Here is a 22130-nt window from a genome sequence, read left to right as displayed (position 1 = left end):
CTCAGCAGTATCAGCACCCCTGACTTTTCCCTGTTTTTGATGTTTGGGAGAGGACTGAGAGAGGATCCACTTGTATCCAGGAATAAGTCCAGACAGCTGAGAAGTAGGCACCACTCTTTCCTGAGTAATGCCGTATCTTTTGGGCACTGTGCCTCTTCTCATGTGCCCTATACCCTCCTAAGGCCCATATTACTGCTGGGCTGGAGACCATGATGAACTAAAGCAACACAGTGTCTCACCAGAAGGTTGGGGAATTCTCTGCCTGCAGTAAAGCTAACCTTAACTCAGGTAGGTGGTAAACCAACTACCACTTGGGCATTAATATTTTATAAAGGTGTACAAAATACTCCTTTCCAAGTTTTTTGTTGGCTTATGTGTGCGTTTGCATATAGCCATCTCCACTGGATTTAGATACTGGACATAGAGCCAGGAGAAAAATCTGAGTAACCAGGTGCTGTGCTATTTTATTCTATTAATCCCGTCTGCTGACTTTTTATGTTAGAAGAAGTTGTCTCCCAAGAAATTTCTTTGAAGCCCTGCCTTACCATTTCAACAGGCCCATGCAATTCCCACCCTCATCCCACCCCCTGTTTTTCATTGGCCTTTTATTGGCTTATATTTTTATAAGTTGATAAAATAAGTTTATTTTTATTTTAACAATTTTATTAAAATTTTAAAATAAATTTATTTTAGGATAGTTGTAGATTTACGGAATGATTGCTAAAATGGTATGGAGGTCTGTGAACCCCATACTCAATATCCCCTTTAACATTTGAGTTAGTTTGGTACATTTGCCACAATGAACTAATTGATACATTATTATTTATGAATGTACATATTTTTAAAAGATGTTATTTATTTAATTCCTGAGAGGGAGAGAACCATCAGTGTGCAAGAGAAACATCAGTTGGTTGCATCTTGCACACTCCCCATCCAGGGACTGAACCCACAACCCAGGCATGTGCCCTGACAGGGAACCAAACTGGCGATCCTTGGTTCAGAGGCTGGTGCTCAATCCACTGAGTCACACCAGCCAGGGCTCAAAGTACATACTTTATTCAAATTTCCTCAGTTTTTCCCAAATGTCCTTTTTCTGTTCCATGATCCCATCTAGAACACCACCTTATATTTAGTCATCATGTCCCCTTAGGCTCCTCTTGCCTGTGACAATTTCTCAGACTCCCTGTTTTTGATGCCCTTGACACCCTTGAGAAGTACTGGTTAGGTATTTTGTATAATGTCCCTCAGTTTTGGTCTGCTTGTTTTTTTTCTTGTGATTACACAGGGATCAAGTGCTTTTAAGAAGAGGACCACAGATGTAAAGTGCAATTCTCATCACATGTAAACATAAACAGTACATATTATGAGTATTATCACTGTTGATGTTAATTTTGTTCACCTAGCTGAAGTAATGTTTGCCAGGATTCTCCATGGTAAAGTTACTCTTATATCTCCCTGTCCATACTATACTCTTTGGAAGAAAGTCACTGTGCACAGTCCACACTTAAGGAGTGGAGTATTCCACCTCTTTGAGGGCAGAGTGTCTACAAAATGTACTGTATTTGCCGTGTATAATGCACACTTTTTGCCAAAATTTTTTAGGGAAAAATAAGGATGCACATTATACATGGGTATAATTATTCCATGTATAATGTGCATCAAACCTGTGGGTGTGCATTATGCACGGCAAAATACAGTATTTGGAATTCTGCACAAAGTATTTGACTTCTCCCCCTTTCATTAATGTATTCTATCATCATGGATTCATTTGTTTTATACTTTATATTATAATCTACTACTTTTTTGTTTTCATTGCTCTAGTTGTTCTGACTTTGGTCATTGGGAGCTCCTTCAGTTGACTTTTGTCTCCACCAGTATTTGACATACCCCCATTATTTTGTGTATGTGTGCTTCACACTTTATTTCCGGCAGGAACTATAAGATGCTCCAGTCTTGTATATTTCCTGCCCAAGTCTAGAATCAGTGATTTCTCCAGTGATCCCTGGTACCTTTGGTTGGAGAATGGTATTAAAAACCAGAATCTGGGTGCTTGGTGTACTCATTACTATTTGGATGTCATTGCTTCTACGCCCTCTGAGTTGACAGAGCAAGGAAATATATGGGTATATAATAATCTATGTGTATATATGTATGTATATTTGTATTTATATACAGAGAAAAGTTTGCCTTTGGTCTTTACTCATTTCCAAACTTAGGTCAGCCCCTTATTCCCCCACCCCTCTCAGCAAGGTTGTTTCATATTTGTAATACATTCTTTTGTTACATTCTGCATTTTAGGAATATTGTTATAAACCGTATTTTTAAATTTCAAATTCAAATTGTTCACTGCTGGTGTATAGAACAGTAGTTGACTTCTGTGTATTAACCTTATATCCTGCCACCTTGGGACCCAGAGCTTGTCAATGTTTAGGCATTTTCTACATAGACGATCATGTCATCTGCAAATAGAGACAGTTTTGTTACCTCCATTCTAATTTGTATATGTTTTATTTCCTCTTTGGTCTTATTGTACCAGTTAGGACTTCCAGTATAATTTCTAATAGGGGCAATGAGAAAGGACATGCTTGTCTTGTTCTTGCTCTTAGAGTGAAGTGTCCTCTTATCATCAAGTAGGATACTAGTTGTAGGCTTCTTGTAGATTTTGATAACTCAAATTGAGGAAGTTCCCCTCTAATTCTACTTTGACAGCTTTTATCATGCATGAGTATTGGATTCTGTCAATTGTTTTTTATACATCAAGTGATAAGATCCTATGATTTTTCTTTAGTCTGTTAATGGTGGATTGTATTGATTAATTTTCACATGCTGAATCAGCCCCATAAACCTGGAATAAGTTACACTATTAAATGTGTGATTTTTTATATGTTGTTGGATTTGATTTGCTAATATTTTGTTGAGGATTTTGTGTCTGTTTACGAGAGATTAGTCTGTATTTTTCCTGTCTTGTGATGTCTTAAAAAATGTATTGACATTAACCCTGGCTGGTGTGGCTCAGTGGATTGAATGCCAGCTTGCAAACCAAATAAGCATGGGTTTGATTCCCAGTCAGGGCACATATCTGGATTTTGGGCCAGATCCCCAGTTGGGGGCATGCGAGAGGCAACTGATCCATGTTTGTCTCTAACATCAATGTTTCTCTCCCTCTTTTTCTCCCTACATTCCCCTCTCTCTAAAAATAAATAAATAAAATCTCTAAAAAGTTATTGACGTTAGACAGAAAGAGGGAGAGAAACTGATTTGTTCCACTTATTTATGCACTTAATTGGTTGTCTTTCTTGTGCCCACAACCTTGGCGTGTGTGACAACACTGTAACCAATTGAGCTATTTGGCCAGGTCTTTCTTGTGATGCCTCTGATCTGGTTTTGGAATTAGAGTAATACTGGCCTCATAGGATAAGTCAAATACACTCTCTACTTCTGTTTCATAGAAGAGATTGTGGACAATTGGTATTATTTCTTCCTTAAAGGTTTGGTGGAATTCACTGGTGATTTATAAATGTTTGCTGGAGATTCTTAAATGTTTGGTAGAATTTGGTCCTGGTGATGTCTGTCTTTGGAAGGTTGTTAATTATTGATTCAATTTCTTTTAATAGATAGAGAGCTATTGAGTTTATTTTTTTCTGTGTGAGTTTTAGTATATCTTTCAAGGAATTGATTCATTTCATCTAAGTTATAAAATATGTACTCACAGAGTTATTTATAGTATTCCTTCATTATCTTAATGTCTACAGGATTAGGAGTGATAACCCCAATTTTTTTAATTTTTAAATTTTATTTATATTTATTTTTAGAGAGAGGGAGAGAAACATCAATGTGTAGTTGCTTCTCGAGCACCCCCTACTGGGGACCTGCCCTGCAACTCAGGCATGTGCCCTGACTGGGAATCAAACTGATGACCCTTTGGTTCACAGGCTGGCACTCAATCCACCAAGCCACACCAGCCAGGGCCACACTTTCCTTTCTTATATTGTTAATTTAGATCTTTCTTTTTTCTTGGTTACCCTGGCAAGATTTATGAATTTTATTTATCTACCAAAGAACCAGTTTTTGGTTTTGATAATTTTCTGTTTTCTTGTTTTCACTTTCATTGTTTTATTCTCTATTTTTTCTCCTACTTGTTCTAGGCTTACATTATTATTCTTTCTTTAGTTTCCTAAGGGAAAGCTTAGGTTATTGATGTTAGATCTTTCTTCTTTTCTCATTTAAGCTAGGAATTTCCCTTTAAGCACTACTTTTGCTACATACCCCAAATTTTGATTTTTTTTTCATTTAGTTCAAAATAGTTTTACATTTCTCTTGAGAATTATTCTTTCACTCACATGTTATTAAAAGTGTGCTGCTTAATTTCCAAATATTTCGGTTTTCCATCTATCTGTTATTGATTTCTAGTTTAATTATATTAAGAGCATTATTTTATGATTTCTATTCTTTTAAATTTGCTAAGGTGTATTTTATGACCCAGAATATGGACTCTCTTGATGAATGTTCTATGTGAGCTTGAAAAAAAATGTATTCCAATATTGGACAGAATGTTCTATAAATTTCCCATTCATTTCTGAAGAGTGTTTTTGCTGGTTATCAATTCCTTGCTTGGCATTTATTTTCTTTCAAGACACAAATGATATTTTTCTACCATCTTCATGTTTCCATTGTTGCTGTTGAGAAGCAAGAAATCAGCTAAACATGTTCTTTTTTTAAAAGATTTATTTATTTTTAGAGAGGGAAGGGAGGGAGGAAGAGAGAGAGAGAGAAACATCAATGTACGGTTACTGGGGGCCGTGGCCTGCAACCCTAGCATGTGCCCTGGCTGGGAATTGAGCCTGTGATACTTTGGTTCTCAAACCACTCAATCCACTCCGCGCTCAATCCACTGAGCTATGCCAGGCAGGGCTAAAACTTTTTCTTTTCAAGCCATATTCTATTCTTTCTGGTTACTTATATGATTTTCTATTTGTCTTCGATTCTATGCAATTTCAGTATTATGCATCTAGGCCTAAGTTGTTTTTTCTTATTCTGCTTGGGATATGTTGGACTTCTTGGATCTATGGATCAATATCTGTCATCAGTTCTGAAAAAATCCTGAGCCATACTATCTTCAAATATTGCCTCTGACCAATTCCATTTCTCTTTTACTGTCAGAACTCCAATTAAACATATGTTAGACCTTGAGTGGTGAACACACAATACAATATACAAATGATATATTATAGAATTGTATACCTGGAACCTACATAATTTTTATTAGACAATGTTTCCCCAATAAATTCAATTAAAAAAAAAACATTTAGGCTTTATTATACCCTCCAGTCTCAATTTCCCATCTTTTTGACTACCTGCTCAGCCTTATGAATAGTTTGTTCTGAATATAATTTCAAATTTTTTAATTTTCTCTTGAGCTATATTTAATTTGCTGTTAAAGCCATCCATTGAACTTCTAATTTCAGCTAAGTTATTTTTTAGTTTTAGAATTTCCATTTGTTTTATTCACTTTTTTTTTTTTTTTGGTTTCTAATTCCCTGTTGAATTTTCAAGACTGGATTTTATTTATCTGAATATGCCAGGCATCGTGGTTTAATAGTCTGTTTCTGATAATTCAAAGCTAATGGATCTGTTTGTGTTACCTGTTATCTATATTACTTCTTACTTAATGATGTCTTTTTTCTTTGTGTTTCTGGTGATTTACTCTTTAAGTATATTTTATTGATTATGTTATTACAGTTGTACCCATTTTCCCCCTTTGCCCGCTCTGCATGGTACCCTCCTTTCCTCCAGCAATCCCCCCCGTTGTTGTTAGCTCATGTCCATGGGTCATGCATATGGGTAAGTTCTTCGGCTTCTCCATTTCCTATACTATTCTTAACATCCCCTTGTCTATTTTCTACCTACCAATAATGATTTTTAATCCCTGCACCTTTCCCACTCTTCTCCCCCCCTCTCCCTGCTGATAACCCTCCAAATGACCACCATACCTATGATTGTGTTCCTGTTCTGGTTGTTTGCTTAGTTTGTTTTCAGGTTCACTTTTTGATAGTTGTGAATTTGTTGCTTTTTTAATGTTCATAGTTTTGATCTTTTTCTTAAATAAGTCCCTTTAACATTTCATGTAATAACAGCTTGGTGATGATGAACTCTTTTAGCTTTACCTTGTTTGGGAGCACTTTATCTGACCTTCCATTCTAAATGATAGCTTTGGCAGATAGAGTAATCTAGGTTGTAGGTCCCTGCTTTTCATCACTCTGAACACTTCTTGCCAGTCCCTTCTAGACTGCAAAGTTTCTTTTGAGAAATTAGCTGATAGTCTTATGGGTACTCCTTTGTAGCTAACTATCTGCTTTTCTCTTGTTGCTTTTAAGATTATCTCTTTATATTTAGCATTTGGCATTTTAAATATGATGTGTCTTGGCGTGGTCCTCTTTGGGTCCAGCTTGGTTGGGACTCTGTGCTTCTTGAACTTGTATGTCTATTTTATTCACCAAATATTAGAGAAGTTTTTTTCCATTATATTTTCAATCTCTTTCTCTGTCTCCTCTGGCACCCCTATATTTCAGTTGTTGGCACTTTTGGAAATGTCCCAGAGTCATCTTATACTATCCTCATTTTTTGAATTCTTGTTTCTTCTTTCTGTTCTGGTTGAATGTGTATTTCTTCCTTATGTTCAAAGTTATTAATTTGAATCCTGGCTTCCTCCCCTTCACTGTTAATTCCCTGTAGATTTTTCTTGATTTCACTAAGTGTAATCTTCATTTCTTCTTTTACGTTGTTTCTGTAGTTGATGAGTTTTTGAGCATCTTGATCACCAGTGGTTTGAACTCTCCCATCTGATAGGTTGGCTGTCTCCATTTTTTTTTTCTGTTCTTTCATTTGGGCCATATTTCTTAGTCTCCTCAATTTGGCAGCTTCCTTGTGTTTGTTTCTATGTATTATGAAGAGCTACTTTGACTCCCTATGAAAGGCACCAATAAATTGTGTGGGGTGGAGACTTACGTAATCCCCAGGGTGGGGCAACCCACTTCACTGCTTTTGGCTCTGTGTGAGAGGAGGGCTCAAAAAGGGGACTGTGCCACTGCCTGGCTTCTCCCCATTTTCAATCACTTCACCCACTCCTCATATGTGCCTGGCACCCTTCCAGCTATTGTCCTGGTATTGAAACCCACAGTGGGTAGGTTTGTGTGTGTTTTAAGACTGTGAAGTCCCCTTAAGTGAAGTTTCCTGAAAATCCACCAGTTTTTTTCTGCTACCTCAACCCCCACTGGTTTTTACAGCCAGAAGTTATGGGGATTTATCTTCCCAGCTCTGGAACCCTGGGCTGTGTGGTCTGGTCTGGGGCTCAGATCGCTTGCTCCCAAGGTATCTCTCCTGAATTTTATCCACCACACATGAATATGGGACTGTCCATGCCCATTCCTCTGCCACCACTGCTGCCTCTACATGCCACACTGTCTCCTTGCCTCTCTGCATCTCTGCCCCTCCTACCCTGTCTGGATGATTGTGGCTTCTTTAAATCTTTGGTTGTAGGACTTCCATGCAGTTCAATTTTCTGACAGTTCTGGGTGTTACTTGTTTTCGATATTTAGTTGTAATTCTTTTTGGTGTTACACAAGGAGGCAAAGCATGTCTACTTACACCTCTATCTTGACTGCATATCCTGGTTTACTTTTTTAAAAAGACTTTTATTTTTAAAGAGAGGGGTAGGAAGAGAGAAAGAGAGGGAGAGAAACATTGATGTGAGAAACATCAATCAGTTGCCCATAGGAGGTGTCATGACCCAGGACTGAATCTGTAACCTAGGCATGTGCCCTGACCAGCAGTCAAACAGGCAACCTTTTGCCTTGCAGGATAATGCTCACCAACAGAGCCATACTGGTCAAGGCTATTTCTGGTTAATTTTGTGTGTTGACATTGTACATGAACAATTGTTTATTTAAAGACTTTGAAGACTAGGATAATGGAATCTTACTCCAGAGATTTTGTTGCCAGGCCTTTAAGGATGCCTCTTGTCTGGAACTACCATAATCTATATTCAAAGCCCACCTAAATGTTGCAAAGCCAAACTCAAAGACTTTGTAGGGCTAGTTTATTTCCAGGTTATAATTACCCTTAAAGTGAGACATTGAGGTTAATAGCACCATATGGGTGATGGTTTGTTAGGAAATCCCTCCCTTTTCAATGAGCCTTGGGTATTGATTTTTGTTACTCTAATGCCTTGAGTCAGCTTTTGATTCAACTCAGTTTGGCACTGGTTTATTCCTTAACCTTTATTCCTTAATAGACACACTCAAGACAAATAAAGGTTAATGATATGAGTACTAAAAAAAATTGGTAAATTCCTCTTTGACCTCATATAGGAAAAAAAGAGTTCTTAACTATGAATCAAAAACTAGATGCAATAAAAAGTATAATAAATTTGACTGCTTTTTAAAACAATGGTGAAACTATACCATGAAGTCAAAAAGCAACTAACAAACTGGAAGTAGATATTTGCAGCACATGTAATAGATAAGGGTCTAATATAGTTAATGTATGAAGACTTGAAAACGAGGGAGAAAGACCAACAACCCAATAGAAATGTGAAAAAAACATTGAAAGACATTTATAATGGTGTTAAAATTATCATTAAACAGAGAAATGCAAAATAAACACCATTGAGAGGCTTCTATCATATTAATGGAAATTTAAAAGTATGTCACACTTTATGTTAGAAGATGTGTTGGAAAACATACACTTCTATCTTGCTGGTGCAAAGGAAAAAAAAATGGGTCTTAACCTCAAGGGAGGCAATAGCCTGGAGATGTAACTTGGGAATCACCTGTGCCTAGAGGGAAATGAACAGAGATCACCGGGGAGAGAGTATGTGTGGACTGAGAAGAGAGGAGGCCCAGGAATTCCCTACTCAAGGTGGCAGCACAGCTTCCTGGCAGGCACCACCACTGGACTTGAGTCAAGCAGAGCTGGCATTGAAAGCTGGCTGTGGGGCTGTTTCTGAGTGCTTAGAGAAGTCAGGTACGTTCCCTGTGATCAACTGTCAGAACTGGCTATAATGGGCATCTCACAGATGGTGGACAAGAATCTGAGATGCACAAGATAAATAAAGCACCTGTGTTCAGAAAGCAGCCTCCTCATGCTGTGTCCGGTGACTCTCCCATTGCCATCACCACCACCCCTACTCCAGCCCCTGTTGAAGTTGACAGGTCCCTTGGGATGGGGTGGGGTGAGCTGGAGTGATGCAATGCTCATGTGACCCACTGGGCCCCCACCCACCCGTCATCAGGTCCCAGCACCATCAGCTCCAGTTGCCCACACAGTACTACCTCCCTGAGCTGTGGGGGCAGTGAGCAAGAGACAAGTGGGCTTCCAGCAGTTGGAGGAAGTGCAGGCCTGGCCTGGCACCTACAGGTCATTGTGGAGGTGGGCATAGCCTTTGGTCTGGGCAGGGGTGGGGGTGGATTCAAGATAGACCTGGGAGCAGGGGCAAGCCAAAGGAATTCCAGAGGTGGGGTAGGTAGGGGACACAGCAATAGCCAGGCAGGTGATGAGGAAGGAGCCTATCATAGACCCCACGATCTCCTCAATGCCCCACTTCTGCTACCCTCCATACATTTTTTTAAACCCCCACCCCAGACATGCTTATTGATTTGAGAGAAATGGGAAGGGAGGGAGGGGGAGAGAAGCATCCATGCGAGATAGAGACTTCCATCTGTTGCCCCTGTGTGAGCCCCAACTAGCAGACAACCCACAACCTAGGCACATGCCCTGACCCAGAATCAAACCCTACCTTTCAGTTTACTGGAGGACCCTCCAGCCAAATGAACCACACTGGCTAGGACTAGGGCTCTCCATCAGCTTTTAAACCAGTGTGTGACAGAAACATAGGTATATTCTGGACATAATTCCCCTTCACACTTCACCTGTGAGGAAATACTGACCTCCAGGAAAAAAGGGGTGAGTTTGGGGTTGGTTGTAAGGTTGGTGGACACGGGCTCAAATAGTTTGGAGAGCATCCTACTCTGGTGCTAGAGGCCTGAAAACTGGTATGGGGATGTGGTGCAGGGCAGGTAGGGGAGAGTAATGTTGGATGTGGAGAGCCCAGGTTCAGGAAAGGGACATCAGTCCACTTAGCACGCAGCCACTGCCCCTATCTCCTGACTGCAGGTCTGAAAGTCTGACCCCAGTGCTCTACAAGGCTAGAAAAGGAAGAACCTGTTCAGAATCCCTGCAGCTCAGTGAAAACAGAAAGGCACACTGGACATGGACTGGGGGTGATGGTGGAAGGTGCAGGTTGGGCAGAATTTTAGGGCTCCACTGCCCATCATACCCCCACACATAATATACACACACCCTGCCACACTGAAAGTTGGTACAGAAGATGACAAGGCCTGCCAGAGAAATGGTTGGCTCGTGGATGTGGGAGGAACAGTAGAGAAAAATGTGGCAGAAGGCGGGGTCAGAGGAACCCTGACCACCAGCTAGATTCCAGTATTATCTGAGCCTGCACTTCACCCCCAGCCCTCAGTCTCCCTTGTCTCCTTTCTCTTGTCTCCCCCACCCAACTCTGCCCCACTCCCCAGAACAGGCAAAAGAGGAGACATCTCAATGTGAAAAAACTCTACAATAAAAATGAAGGAAAGCTGGAAAATGAAGAAAAGCCAGAAGATGAAGTAGATACAGAAGATGAAGGAAACTCAAATGAGGAAGAAAAGCCAGGAGTTGGGAAGCCAAGGCACAAGGGGAAGCACCAGGAAGAGGGAGAGCCAGATGACAAGATTAAACAAGAAAAGCAGGGCAAATATGAAAGTGAGGGAAAACCACACAGTGAGGGCAAGCCAGAACCCCAAGCTAGAGAGCCAGCCACAGGCTGTTGAAAAGTGCTCAGCTGAAGATTATGTGCCCCATATAGCAAAGCAAGAAAACAGATAGGGGAATGGATGATTCTCCCAAGGGCTATCAGGAGGACTTACAAGAAAGGCACTTGGGTAGTGAGGAGATGATGACAGAATGTGAAGATGTGTCAAGGGCTCAGGAAGAGCCAAGGGAAAAAGATAACCACTCGTTGAGTGGTTTTCATTGGATGCAAAGAGATGTACAGGATCCATTTGTACCAAGGGGCTTATGGGGTATCTATCAGGGCAGTGAGGGGCAGAGGCAGGGGCCAAAGGGGCTTACATGATATCCTATAACTTTAATGCCCTTGGACATCAATTCTGATTTCTTTGATGGGAATATTCCACCCCTGTTTTCCTGGTGGTCATTTGCCAGGTGATGTGCTCTAACCTTAAACTGATACTTTGCTTTACGTGTCACCCTTCATACCAGCAGCCTTTTGATCCAACTATACAGTGCTCTCAGTTTCAGTAGGGGATTTTCACCCTTGTGCATGGAAGAGGTGTTCATGGTACTGTGTAAAACAATAAAGAAAAAAGCTTTTCAGAACCATATATAGTGTCAGCTCATTTTTGTAAAAATATAACTGGTTGCATTATGCATTTGTGTACAGAGAAAACTCTGAAAGTGTGTACACTAAAAAGCAGGCAATAGTTTTTTTCTGCATGGTAGCCAAAAAGAGGACTTGCCTGTACTCAAAAATGAGTCCACCTGATGGTTAAGTACCACCATGCCATTCCTCTGCAGGCATGTCCAACCCCTTGTCACCTAGTTGTAACCATGTCAGGGGCACTGATGTCCCTTTTCCTGGGTCCTTCATTGTCCTACACCTCCATCTGTGATCCCTTTGCTTTGCTCACTAATCTCTACTTTTTCCTAAAGGACATGGATTATGTTTTTCATAATAAAAAAATCTAAAAATCAATACATGGTAAACAATTTAAATGTTCAGTGAACTTATGAGGGCAATGAAAATACTTAAAAATTCTTGTCAGAATGCAAAATGAGAGGTAGAGCACATTATCTATAGGGCTTATAGCTAGAGGAATCAATCTGGTGGCTATAACAGATCCAATACTGTAAGGGTCAGTCTTGTAGTCTGTGAAATGTAAATAAAATGCCTCACAGACTTTTGAGTGGATCAGATGAGGAGCTGAGTTTGTGAGCTGTGTTGGGCTGGCCCCTTTACAGTAGTTGGACCCTGGACCCTGCCAGACACTAAGAGGAGAGTTGAAGGTAGATCTAACCTGTGCCCAAGAACAAGTCCAACTACCTGAGAAGAGGTACCATCCTTCTCTAGATACTACCAAATCCACTGGGCACTTCTGTTGGCTGTGCCCTGTACCCTCCGCTGACAGCTATTGATATGATGGATTCCTCATGGTGATAAAGGTCCTTTGATTCCCTATAGTCTTCAAAGTGCCAAAGTCCCTATTTCACTCTTACAGGAGTGTGGATAAAGCCTGCCTCCCAACTTCAGATTTGCACCCACCCAGGTGGTACTGCCCCAGGGCTGCTAGGGACCCACTGTATTACATAGTCATTAATATTTTTAGTTAATTTTATACTTGCTCATAGTTTCTTTTCCCTTCATAAGACTCATATATTTGGAGGCCACTGGGGGTGGTATCCTGAGACTAATCTATGGACCAGGCAATGAATGGTAATTTGAGCAAATCTGCAGTACCCCAGGGAAACCATATCTAAACTTACATACCTTTCTTAGTGTGTTTACTCTCTAAAAATTCTGGCTGGCTTGCTATACAAAAGTAAGGGACTTGTTCACACATAATCACAGAGGATTATACAACTGAATTTCAAGCTGAAAAGATCTCTTCCCATTCCAAACCAATTCCAAATGAAAAGGGTATAGTGCTCTTGAAAATATTAAAAACTCCCAATGGGAGGCATTTTTATTTAATCCACCAGTATGTTCCTTTTTCAAAACAGACTTTTTCTTATTCACTGATATCCCTTACTTTGTAGTTGACACTATGATTGAATGAGGAGCCCCGAGTTTAAAGGTATACATCATTTATGAATTTAGTAGTGTTAGTATGATAATTCTCTCCAAAATTGATCTATAAACTCAATGCTGTCCCAATAGAAATATCAGCAAAATAGGATTCTAAAAATTATAGGGAAAAGCAAAGGGCATAGGAAAACCAAAATATTTTGAAAATGAATAACAAAGTTGGGGGACTCATTGCCTAATTTCAAGACTAATTATTAGGCTACAGTAATCAAGCCTGTATAGATATTGGCATAAGGATAGGCATATAGATAGATCAATGCGATAAAACAGTCCAGAAACAGGCCATGTATATAGTCAATTCATTTTTTAAAAGGTCCCAACGTAATTCAGAGAAAGGTACTTTTCAACAAATGATGTGTGAACAATCAGATGTTGTCTTAATTCAGGCTGCTATAACAAAAATACCACAGACTGGGTGGCTGAAACATTTCTCTCTCAAAGTTATGGAGTAGGGTAAGTCCAAAATTAATGTGCCTACATATTCAATGTCTAATGAGGATCCAATTCCTGGTTCATAAAGTGATGTTTTCACATGGCAGAAGGGGCAAGGAGCTCTCTGGAGTCTTTTATAATGAAATTAATTCCATTCATTCATAGGGAGGATCTTGATATTTAAAGGCTACCAGGCCAAGTTCCCCTCTAAATAGCCCATACCTACTTAGATAGTGAGTGTACCTACTGGTGGCATCCACTACAGAGGAAACGGAATAACTGGGATAGAAAAATTACCATCTCTGCAAATATCATGCAGGCTTTCCTCCCAGCAATGCCAGTGTTTGCTCAATGAACCCATCCATGTAAAAAGTGGACATGGAAGGAGGAATAGAGCTGTGCAAATGCTCAACAATATTTACTCCCCTGCCAACAGCAAAGGCCAATGTTGAGCCCCTAACATGGCACAATTTCTAGGGGTTACCCAGCCATCCACTTGGAAAAGGTTGATTACATTGGACCTCTTCCACCACAGACTGTTTTGTCTTCAAATGGAAATAATTACACTTTTTAAGAGAACAGCATTATTGAGATATAATTCAGTTGCCAAGAAATATGGGCCTTTAAAGTGTACAATTCCATTGTATTTATCATATTCACAGAGTTGTACCATTACCACCATGTAATTTTAGAATATCCCCATTATGTCCCAAAGAAACCCTGTACATTAGCAAACACTTCTTATTTCTCTCCAACACCACCCTCCCCCTACCCAGTTACTGGCAACCACTAATCTACCTTCTGTCTCTATGGATTTGGCTATTGTGGACATTTCATATAAACGGAATCATGCAATAAGTGATCTTTTGTGACTAGCTTCTCTCCCTCAACAAAATGTTTTGAAGTTTCACCCATGCTGCACTATGTATCAATGCTCCATTCCTTTTTGCTGCCTAATAACATTCCATTAAATGTTATTCATTTATTTATCCATTCATCAGTTGATGAACATTTGGGTTGGCTTCATTTTTGGCTATTATGAATACTGCTATGAACATCTTTGTAAAGAGTTATTGTTTGAACACATTTCAATTATTTGGAGTATATACACCTATAAGTAGAATTGATGGATCATGTAGTAACTCTATGTTTAACATTTTGAGGAATTGCTAAATGTTTTAATAAGGGACTGAAACATTTCACATTCCCACCAACAATGTATGAGGTTCCAATTTCCTCTTACTCTCACGAGGACTTGTTCTTGTCTGTCTTTTTATTTTTATTTATTTATTTAATTACTTTATTGTTGTTCAATTACATTTTTCTGCATTCTCTCCCCTCTACGGCCCCCCACCCCAACCAAACCCACCTCCCTCCCTTGTTTCCACATTTGTCTGTCTTTTTAAAATCTGTCAGTGAATGTGAAGTGATATCTCATTGAGATGTGATTTGCATTTTCATAATAGGTAATGATGTTGAATATATTTTCATGAGTATAGTGACCATTTGTGTATCTTCTTTAATGATAAATATCTATTCAAAACATTTACCTAGCCCTGGCCAGGTATCTTAGTTGGCTGGAGAACTGTCCCAGTGTGCCAAAATCGTGGGTTTGATCTGCAGTCAGGGTTCATATATAGGAGTCAACCAATGAATTCATAGACAGGTGGAACAAATTGATGTATTTCTCTTTCACTCTCTTCCTCCCTCCCTCCCTCTTTAAAATAAATAAATAAATTTTAAGCAAACAAAAACCTAAAATATTTGCACATTTTAGAATTAGCATTATGCCCTGGCTGGCATAGCTCTGTGGATTGAGCGCGGGCTCCAAACCAAAGTGTCACAGGTTCGATTCCCAGTCAGGGTACATGCCTGGGTTGCAGGCCATGACCCCCAGCAACCACACATTGATGTTTCTCTCTCTCTCTATCTCCCTCCCTTCCCTCTCTAAAAATAAATAAACAAAAAATCTTTAAAAAAGAATTAGCATTAGGTTATTTGCTTTTTTATTGTTGACTCATAAGAGACCATTATATATGGTCTCTTATATATTCTGAATACAAGCCCTTATCATATATATGATTTGCAAATATTTTCTCCCATTCTGTGGATTTCCTGTTAACTTCCTGGATGGTGTCCTTTGAATCATAAATTTTTTCACTTTGATTAAGTTCAATACATCTGTTTTATCTTTCATTGACTATGTGCTTTTGGTGTCATCTCTAAGAAACCATTCACTAACATATGGTAATAAATATTTACTCCTGTTTATTTCTAACATATAGTTAGAGTTTTAACTAACTTTAGAGTAACATAGAGTTTTATAGGCTTAGCTCTTACACTCAGAAGTATGATTCACTTTGAGTTTTTACATCATTTGAATAAGGGCCCAAAATAATTCTTCTGCATGTAAATATCCAGTTGATCTAGAACCATTTCTTGAAAAACTATTCTTACCCCATCAAATTGTCTTGGCACATTTGTTGAAAATGCATGGACCATAAATGTGTGGGTTTAGTTCTAGACTCTCAATTATGTTTTATTGATCTACATGTCTAAGCCTTATGCCAGTACCACACTGTCTTAATTATTGTAGCTTTGTAATCAATTTGGAAATAGAGAACTGTGAGGCCTCCAACTTTCTATTTCTTTTTTCATGATCATTTTGACTATTCTGGGTTACTTTAGATGTTCATAAGAATTTTGCTATCAGCTTGTCAAGTTCTGAAAAGATGTCAGCTGGAATTTTGATAGGGATTGCAATGAATCTGCAGGTCGGTTTGGGAAGAATTGCCAATTAAGCAATATTAAGTCTTCCAATCCATGAACACAGTATGTCTTTGCATTTATTTATGTTTTTTTAATTACGTTAAATAATGTTTTTTTTTTCACTTGTCAGTGTACAAATCTAGCGCTTCTTTGGTTAGACTTATTATTCCATATTCTATTCTTTTTTTGATGCTATTGAAACTTGAATCACTTTCTTAATTTTCATTTTCACATAGTCCATTGCTAGTATATAGAAATATAACTCATTTTGTATATTGATATTGTATTCTGTAACCTTTCTGAATAAACTTATTAGTTTTAAACCTTTTTTCGGTGTGGATACCTTAAAACACTATATAAAAGATCACGTAATCTATGAACAGAAAGAGAATCACTTCTTCATTCCAAACTAGATGCCTTTACTTTTTTTCTTTGTTCCTAATTGCCCTACCTAAACTTCTAGTACAATATTAAATAAAAGTATGGACGTTAAGCACTCTTGTTTTGTTTCCAATCTTAAGAAAAAAGCATTGAATCTTGATCCATGATGTATAATGTAAGCTATAGTTACATTTGGGTATATCCTTATCAGGTTGAGAAAGTCCCCATTTTGTCAAATGCTTTCTCTGGGTCTAGTGTGATGCAGACACCAGCCTGCAGTGTCCATGTCATTATTGATGAAATGAGACATTCACATGAACTACTGAGTCCGGTGGAGGAAAAGGGACAGCATGGCTTTTCTCTCAAGAAGAGCAAAAGCTTCGGCCTCCACCATGGCAGGCCTTTATTTCTATCTCTAGGCACATTACACGATGGTCCTCACTTACTATGCACAGGTTTGCTTTAGGTGGTTACCTTTTACAGAAAAGAAAGGAGCCAATGCGGCTAGTCACATCACAGAAGAGGGATATTTGCAAATGAAAAGGCAAAAGTGGTTGAATCAGTTACACTCATCCTTGGAAAGTTTAGCATGGATTTTAGGAAGTTACTTTGCAGTAAATGTCCTCAATTCAGGGTGAAGGAGTGTTTTAGCAAGAGCAAGATTCAAATCAGCCTAGGCACACTGCAGGCCTGAATCCCCACAGGAGAACCTATCCATGGGCATGGGTCCTGTGCATCCCTGAGTGGGAACTGGGCCCACGCCACAGAGAATGGTCTCCTACACTAGTGAGATGATCAAGTGTTTTTCCTTTACTCCGTTAATATGGCATTTTATGGTTTGACATCTGAATATTGACTGAACTTTCAGATGTTGAACCAGCTTTGCATTCCTGGAGTGAATTTCACTTAATAATGGTATCCTTTATATATGATGCTGGATTATTTTGGTAGTATATTGGAGAGAAATTGTGTACTTATATCCATAAAGAATATTATTCCATAGGGTTATTTTTGTAATGTTTTTATATTTTTTTATATCAGGGTAATGCTCACACCATAGAATACATTAATAAGTGTTCTCCTACTTTTGGAAGAATATTAAAGATTTATTTTTTTTCTTCACATTTGGTAGAATGAACTAGTTAAACTGTCTAGGCCATGGCTTTTCTTTCTGAGGTTTTCTTGATTACTACTTCAATGTTTTTACAATATAGATCCATTCCAATTATCAACTTCTTTAGTTTCAGTACAGTATGTCTTTTTAGAAAATGTCTATTTCTTCTAGGTTATCTAATTTGTTAACATGTAGTTGTTTATAGTATTCCCTTATAATCCTCTTTATTTCTGTAAGTTCAGTAGTGATGTCCCCACTTTTGTTCCTGACTTTAGTAATGAGAGTCTTCTTGTTTTTTCTAAGAGTTTGTTAACAGTATGTCAATTTTGTTGATCTTTTTAAAAGTATATTTTATTGATTACCTTACAGTTGTCCCAGTTGTTTTCTCTTTGGGCCCCTTACCCAGTAAACCCTTCCCTCCAACAATCCCCTCCTTAGTTCATGTACATAGGTCATACATGTAAGTTCTTTGGATTCTTCCTTTCCCATAATATTTTTAACATCCCCCTATTTTTTCCCTACCAATTATGCTCCTTAGTCACTGCACCATTTTCACCATTCTCCCTCTCCCCGCTCACAACTTATTACCCTCCCAATGATCCCCATACCTGGTTGTGTCCCTGTTCTGGTTGATTAGTTTGTTTTTGTATTTTATGTTCAGTTGTTGACAGTTGCAAGTTTATTGTCATTTTAATGTTCATAATTTTATCTTATTTTTCTTAAATAAGCCCCCTTAACATTTTGTGTAATAATGGTTTGGTGATGAAAAACTCCTTTAGCTTTACCTTCTCTGGGAAGCATTTTATCTGACCTTCCATTCTAAATGATAGCTTTGCTGGGTAGAGTAATCTAGGTTGTAGGTCCCTGCTTTTCATCAATTTGAACACTTCTTTCCAGGACCTTCTACCCTGTAAAGTTTCTTTTGAGAAATCACCTGACAGTCTTGTGGGAATTGCTTTGTAGGTAAATCTCTGCTTTTCTCTTGAAGCTGGTAAGATTCTCTCTATATATTTAATCCTTGGAATTTTAAATATCATGTGTCTTGGTGTGGTGCTCTTTGGGTCCAAGTTGATTGGGACTCTCTGTTTCCTTGCCTTGCATGCTGTTTCCTTTGCCAAATTAGGGAAGTTGTTTGTCATTAACTTTTCAAGTAGATTTCCAATTTCTATATTTTTAAAATTAATTAATTTATCTTATTGCTGTTCAAGTACACTTATCTCCACTGTCACCCAACCATGTGTGCCTCCCCACCTATCCCTGCCACCACCCTCAATCCTACCTCCCTTTGGCTTTATCCATGTGTCCTTCATACATGTCCTTTGACAACCCTTCCCCTATTTTCCCCCATTATCCCTCTCCCGCCTCCCCTCTGGTCAGTGTAAGTTTCCTCTTTATTGTAATGTGTCTGGTTATATTTTGCTTCTTGTTTGTTTGGTTGATTAGGTTGCACTACTAGGTGAGATCATATGGTATTTCTCTTTCACCACCTGCTTATTTCACTTAGCATAATGCTCTCCACATACATCCATACTGTCAGGGAGGGCAGGAGCTCCTTTCTTTCTGCTGCATAGTATCCCATTGTGTAAATTTACCATAATTTTTTGATCCACTCATTTACTGGTGAGCACTTAGGTTGTTTCCAGCACTTGACTATTGTAAATTGTGCTGCTATGAATAGTGGAGTGCATAGGTTCTTTTGGATTGGTGTTTCAGAATTCTTAGAGTATAATCCCAGCAGTGGAATTGCCAAGTCAAAAGGCAGATCCATTTTAGCTTTCTGAGGAAATTCCATACTGTTTTCCCTAGTGGTTGCACCAGTCTGCGACTCCATCAACAGTGCACTAGGGTTCCCTTTTCTCCACATCCTCTCCAACACTTGTTGTTTGTTGCTTTCTTTATGATGCCCATTCTCACTGTTGTGAAGTAGTATTTCTTTGTGGTTTTAATTTGCATCTCTCTGATGGCTAGTGATGCTGAGCATCCTTTCATATGTCTCTGGGCTCTCTGAATGTCCTCCTTGGAGAAGTGTCTGTTCAAGTCCTTTGCCCATTTTTTAATTGGGTTCTTTGTCACCCTGTAGTGGAGTCGTGTGAGTTCTTTATATATCTTGGAGATCAAACACTTGTCTGAGATGTCATTGGCAAATATGTTTTCCCATACAATTAGTTCTCTTTTCATTTTAATACTGTTTTCTTTAGCTGTGCAGAAGCTTTTTATTTTAATGAGATCCAATTCGTTTATTCTTTCCTTTATGTACTCTGCTCTAGAGGACAAACCGATGAAAATATTGCTGCATGGAATATCTGAGATTTTCTTGCCTATTTTGTCCTTTATGACTTTTACGGTGTCATGGCATATAGTTAAGTCTTTAATCCACCTTGAATTTATTTTTGTGTATGGTGTAAGTTGGTGATCGAGTTTCATCTTTTTGCATGTAGCTGTCCAACTCTGCCAACATCATTTGTTGAATAGGCTATTTTTACTCCATTTTTAGCTTCTGCTCCCTTTGTTGAATATTAATTGAACATAGAGACTTAGGTTTACTTCTGGGCTCTCTATTCTTTTCCACTGGTCTATGTGTCTGCTTTTATGCCAGTACCAGGCTGTTTTGATTACAGTGACTGTGTAATATAGTTTGATATGAAGTATTGTGATCCCTCTTACTTTGTTCTTTTTCTCAAAATTGCCAAAGCTATTTGGGGATATATATGGCTCTATATAAATTTTTGAAATGTTTGTTCTACATCTGTGAAATATGTCAAATGGTACTTTAATGGGGATTGCACTGAATATTATACATTGCTTTGGGTAATATGGACATTGTGAGGATGTTAATTCTTCCAGTCCATGAACACAGTATATGCTTCCATTTATATGTTTCTTAATTCTTTGTTCAGTGTTGTATAGTTTTCTGAGTACATGTCTTTTACCTCATTGGTTAGGTTTATTCCTAGGTACTTTATTTTTCTTGTTGCTATAGCAAATGGGATTATTTCTGATTTCTGATTCTGATCTCTCATTTTTGGTGGATAAAAATGCATTTGATTTCTGAATATTGACTTTGATTCCCGCAGTTTTGCAAATTCACTTATTAAGTCGAGTAGTTTTTTGGTGGAGTCTATAGTGTTTTCTCTGTACACTATCATGTCGTCTGCAAACAATGACAGTTTTACTTCCCCCTTTCCAATTTGGATGCCTTTTCTTTTTGTTGTCTAATTGCTGTGGCTAGGACTTCCAATACTATGTCCAACAGAAATGGTGAAAGCAGACATCCTCGTCTTATTCCTGATCTTAGCGAGGAAGCTATTATTTTTTGTCTGTTGAGTATGATGTAGGCTGTAGGTTTCTCATATGTGGCCTTTATTATGTTGAGGTATGCTACCTGTACTCCCACTTTTCTGAGTGTTTTAAACATACAGTGGGTGCTGCACCTTATCAAATGCTTTGTCTGTATCTGTTGATATGATCATGTAACTTTTGTCTTTCCTTTTGTTTATGTGATATATTGCAATTATTGATTTTCAAATATTGTACCAACCTTGCATCCCTGGGATGAATCCCACTTGTTCATGGTGTATGGTTATTTTAATGTATTGCTGCATCCAGATTGCCAATATTCTGTTCAGATTTTAGTGTCTATGTTCATCAGCAATATTGGCCTGTAGTTTTCTTTCTTTGTTGTGTCTTTATCTGGTTTTGAATTAGGATCATGCTGGCTTCATAAAAAGAGTTTAGGACTCATCCCTCTACTTGGATTTTTTGGAATAGTCTGAGAAGGATAGGGGTTAGCTCTTCCTTAAATGTTTTGTAACTTTCTCCTGTGAAATCATCTGGTTCTGAGTTTTGTGTACCAGGAGTTTTCTCATTACTTCTTCAGTTCCATCTGCTATTATCGGTCTGCTCAGGCTTTTTGCTTCGTCATTCAGTTTTGGAAGACTATACTTTTTAGAAATTTGTCCATTTCACTCTGGTTTTCAAATTTCTGGGAATATAATTGTTTGTAACAATTTCTTACAATCTTTTGTATTTCTGTGGTATCAGTTGTAATCTTTCCTCTTTCATTTCTGATTTTATTTGGGTCCACTCTTTTTTCTTGATGAATGTGCTTAAAGGCTTGTTGATTTTGTTTATCTTTTCAAAGAACCAGCTCCTGGATTTATTGATCTTTGGGTTGTTGTTTTAGTCTCTATGTCATTTAATTCTGCTCTGATCTTGGTTTAATTTTTTCCTTCTACTTGCTCTGGACTTCATTGTTATTCTTCTGGTTCATGTAGATGTATGGTTAAGTTGTTTATTAGAAGAAATGTTTCTATATTTTTTAGGCAGGCCTTTATCACCATGAACATCCCTCTCAGAACTGCCTTCACTGTGTCCTGTAAGTTTTGAATTGTTGTGACTTCAGTTTCATTTGTTTCCAGAAACTTTTTGATTTCTACCTTGATCTCATTCTTAACCCATTCATTGCTTACAAGCATGCCATGCAATCTCCATAAACTTGAG

General features: G+C 38.4%; 1 protein-coding gene and 1 long non-coding RNA gene across 2 annotated transcripts; one reads left to right on the top strand and one right to left on the bottom strand.

Moving 5' to 3' along the window:
* Positions 1-4288: 4288 nt before the first annotated feature.
* On the bottom strand, positions 4289-5788 carry LOC118498421. Its single transcript, XR_004900911.1, has 2 exons — positions 4919-5788; positions 4289-4709 (listed from the first exon to the last, which is right to left on the bottom strand). It is a non-coding gene; the product is annotated as an uncharacterized LOC118498421 (long non-coding RNA).
* Positions 5789-7347: 1559 nt separating this feature from the next.
* Positions 7348-11449, top strand: TCEAL3 (transcription elongation factor A like 3). Its single transcript, XM_036016455.1, is given in 5 exon segments — positions 7348-10233; positions 10583-10858; positions 10860-10920; positions 10922-11137; positions 11139-11449. Coding segments are annotated over 5 exon segments (750 nt in total). The 5' UTR covers positions 7348-10093; the 3' UTR covers positions 11196-11449.
* The last annotated feature ends 10681 nt before the right edge of the window (positions 11450-22130 follow it).

The sequence above is a fragment of the Phyllostomus discolor genome, chromosome X (genome assembly GCF_004126475.2).
Source record: "Phyllostomus discolor isolate MPI-MPIP mPhyDis1 chromosome X, mPhyDis1.pri.v3, whole genome shotgun sequence".
NCBI lineage: Eukaryota > Metazoa > Chordata > Mammalia > Chiroptera > Phyllostomidae > Phyllostomus > Phyllostomus discolor.
Note: the sequence above shows the minus strand (reverse complement) of the source record. Positions and strands in the feature narration are given on the sequence as shown.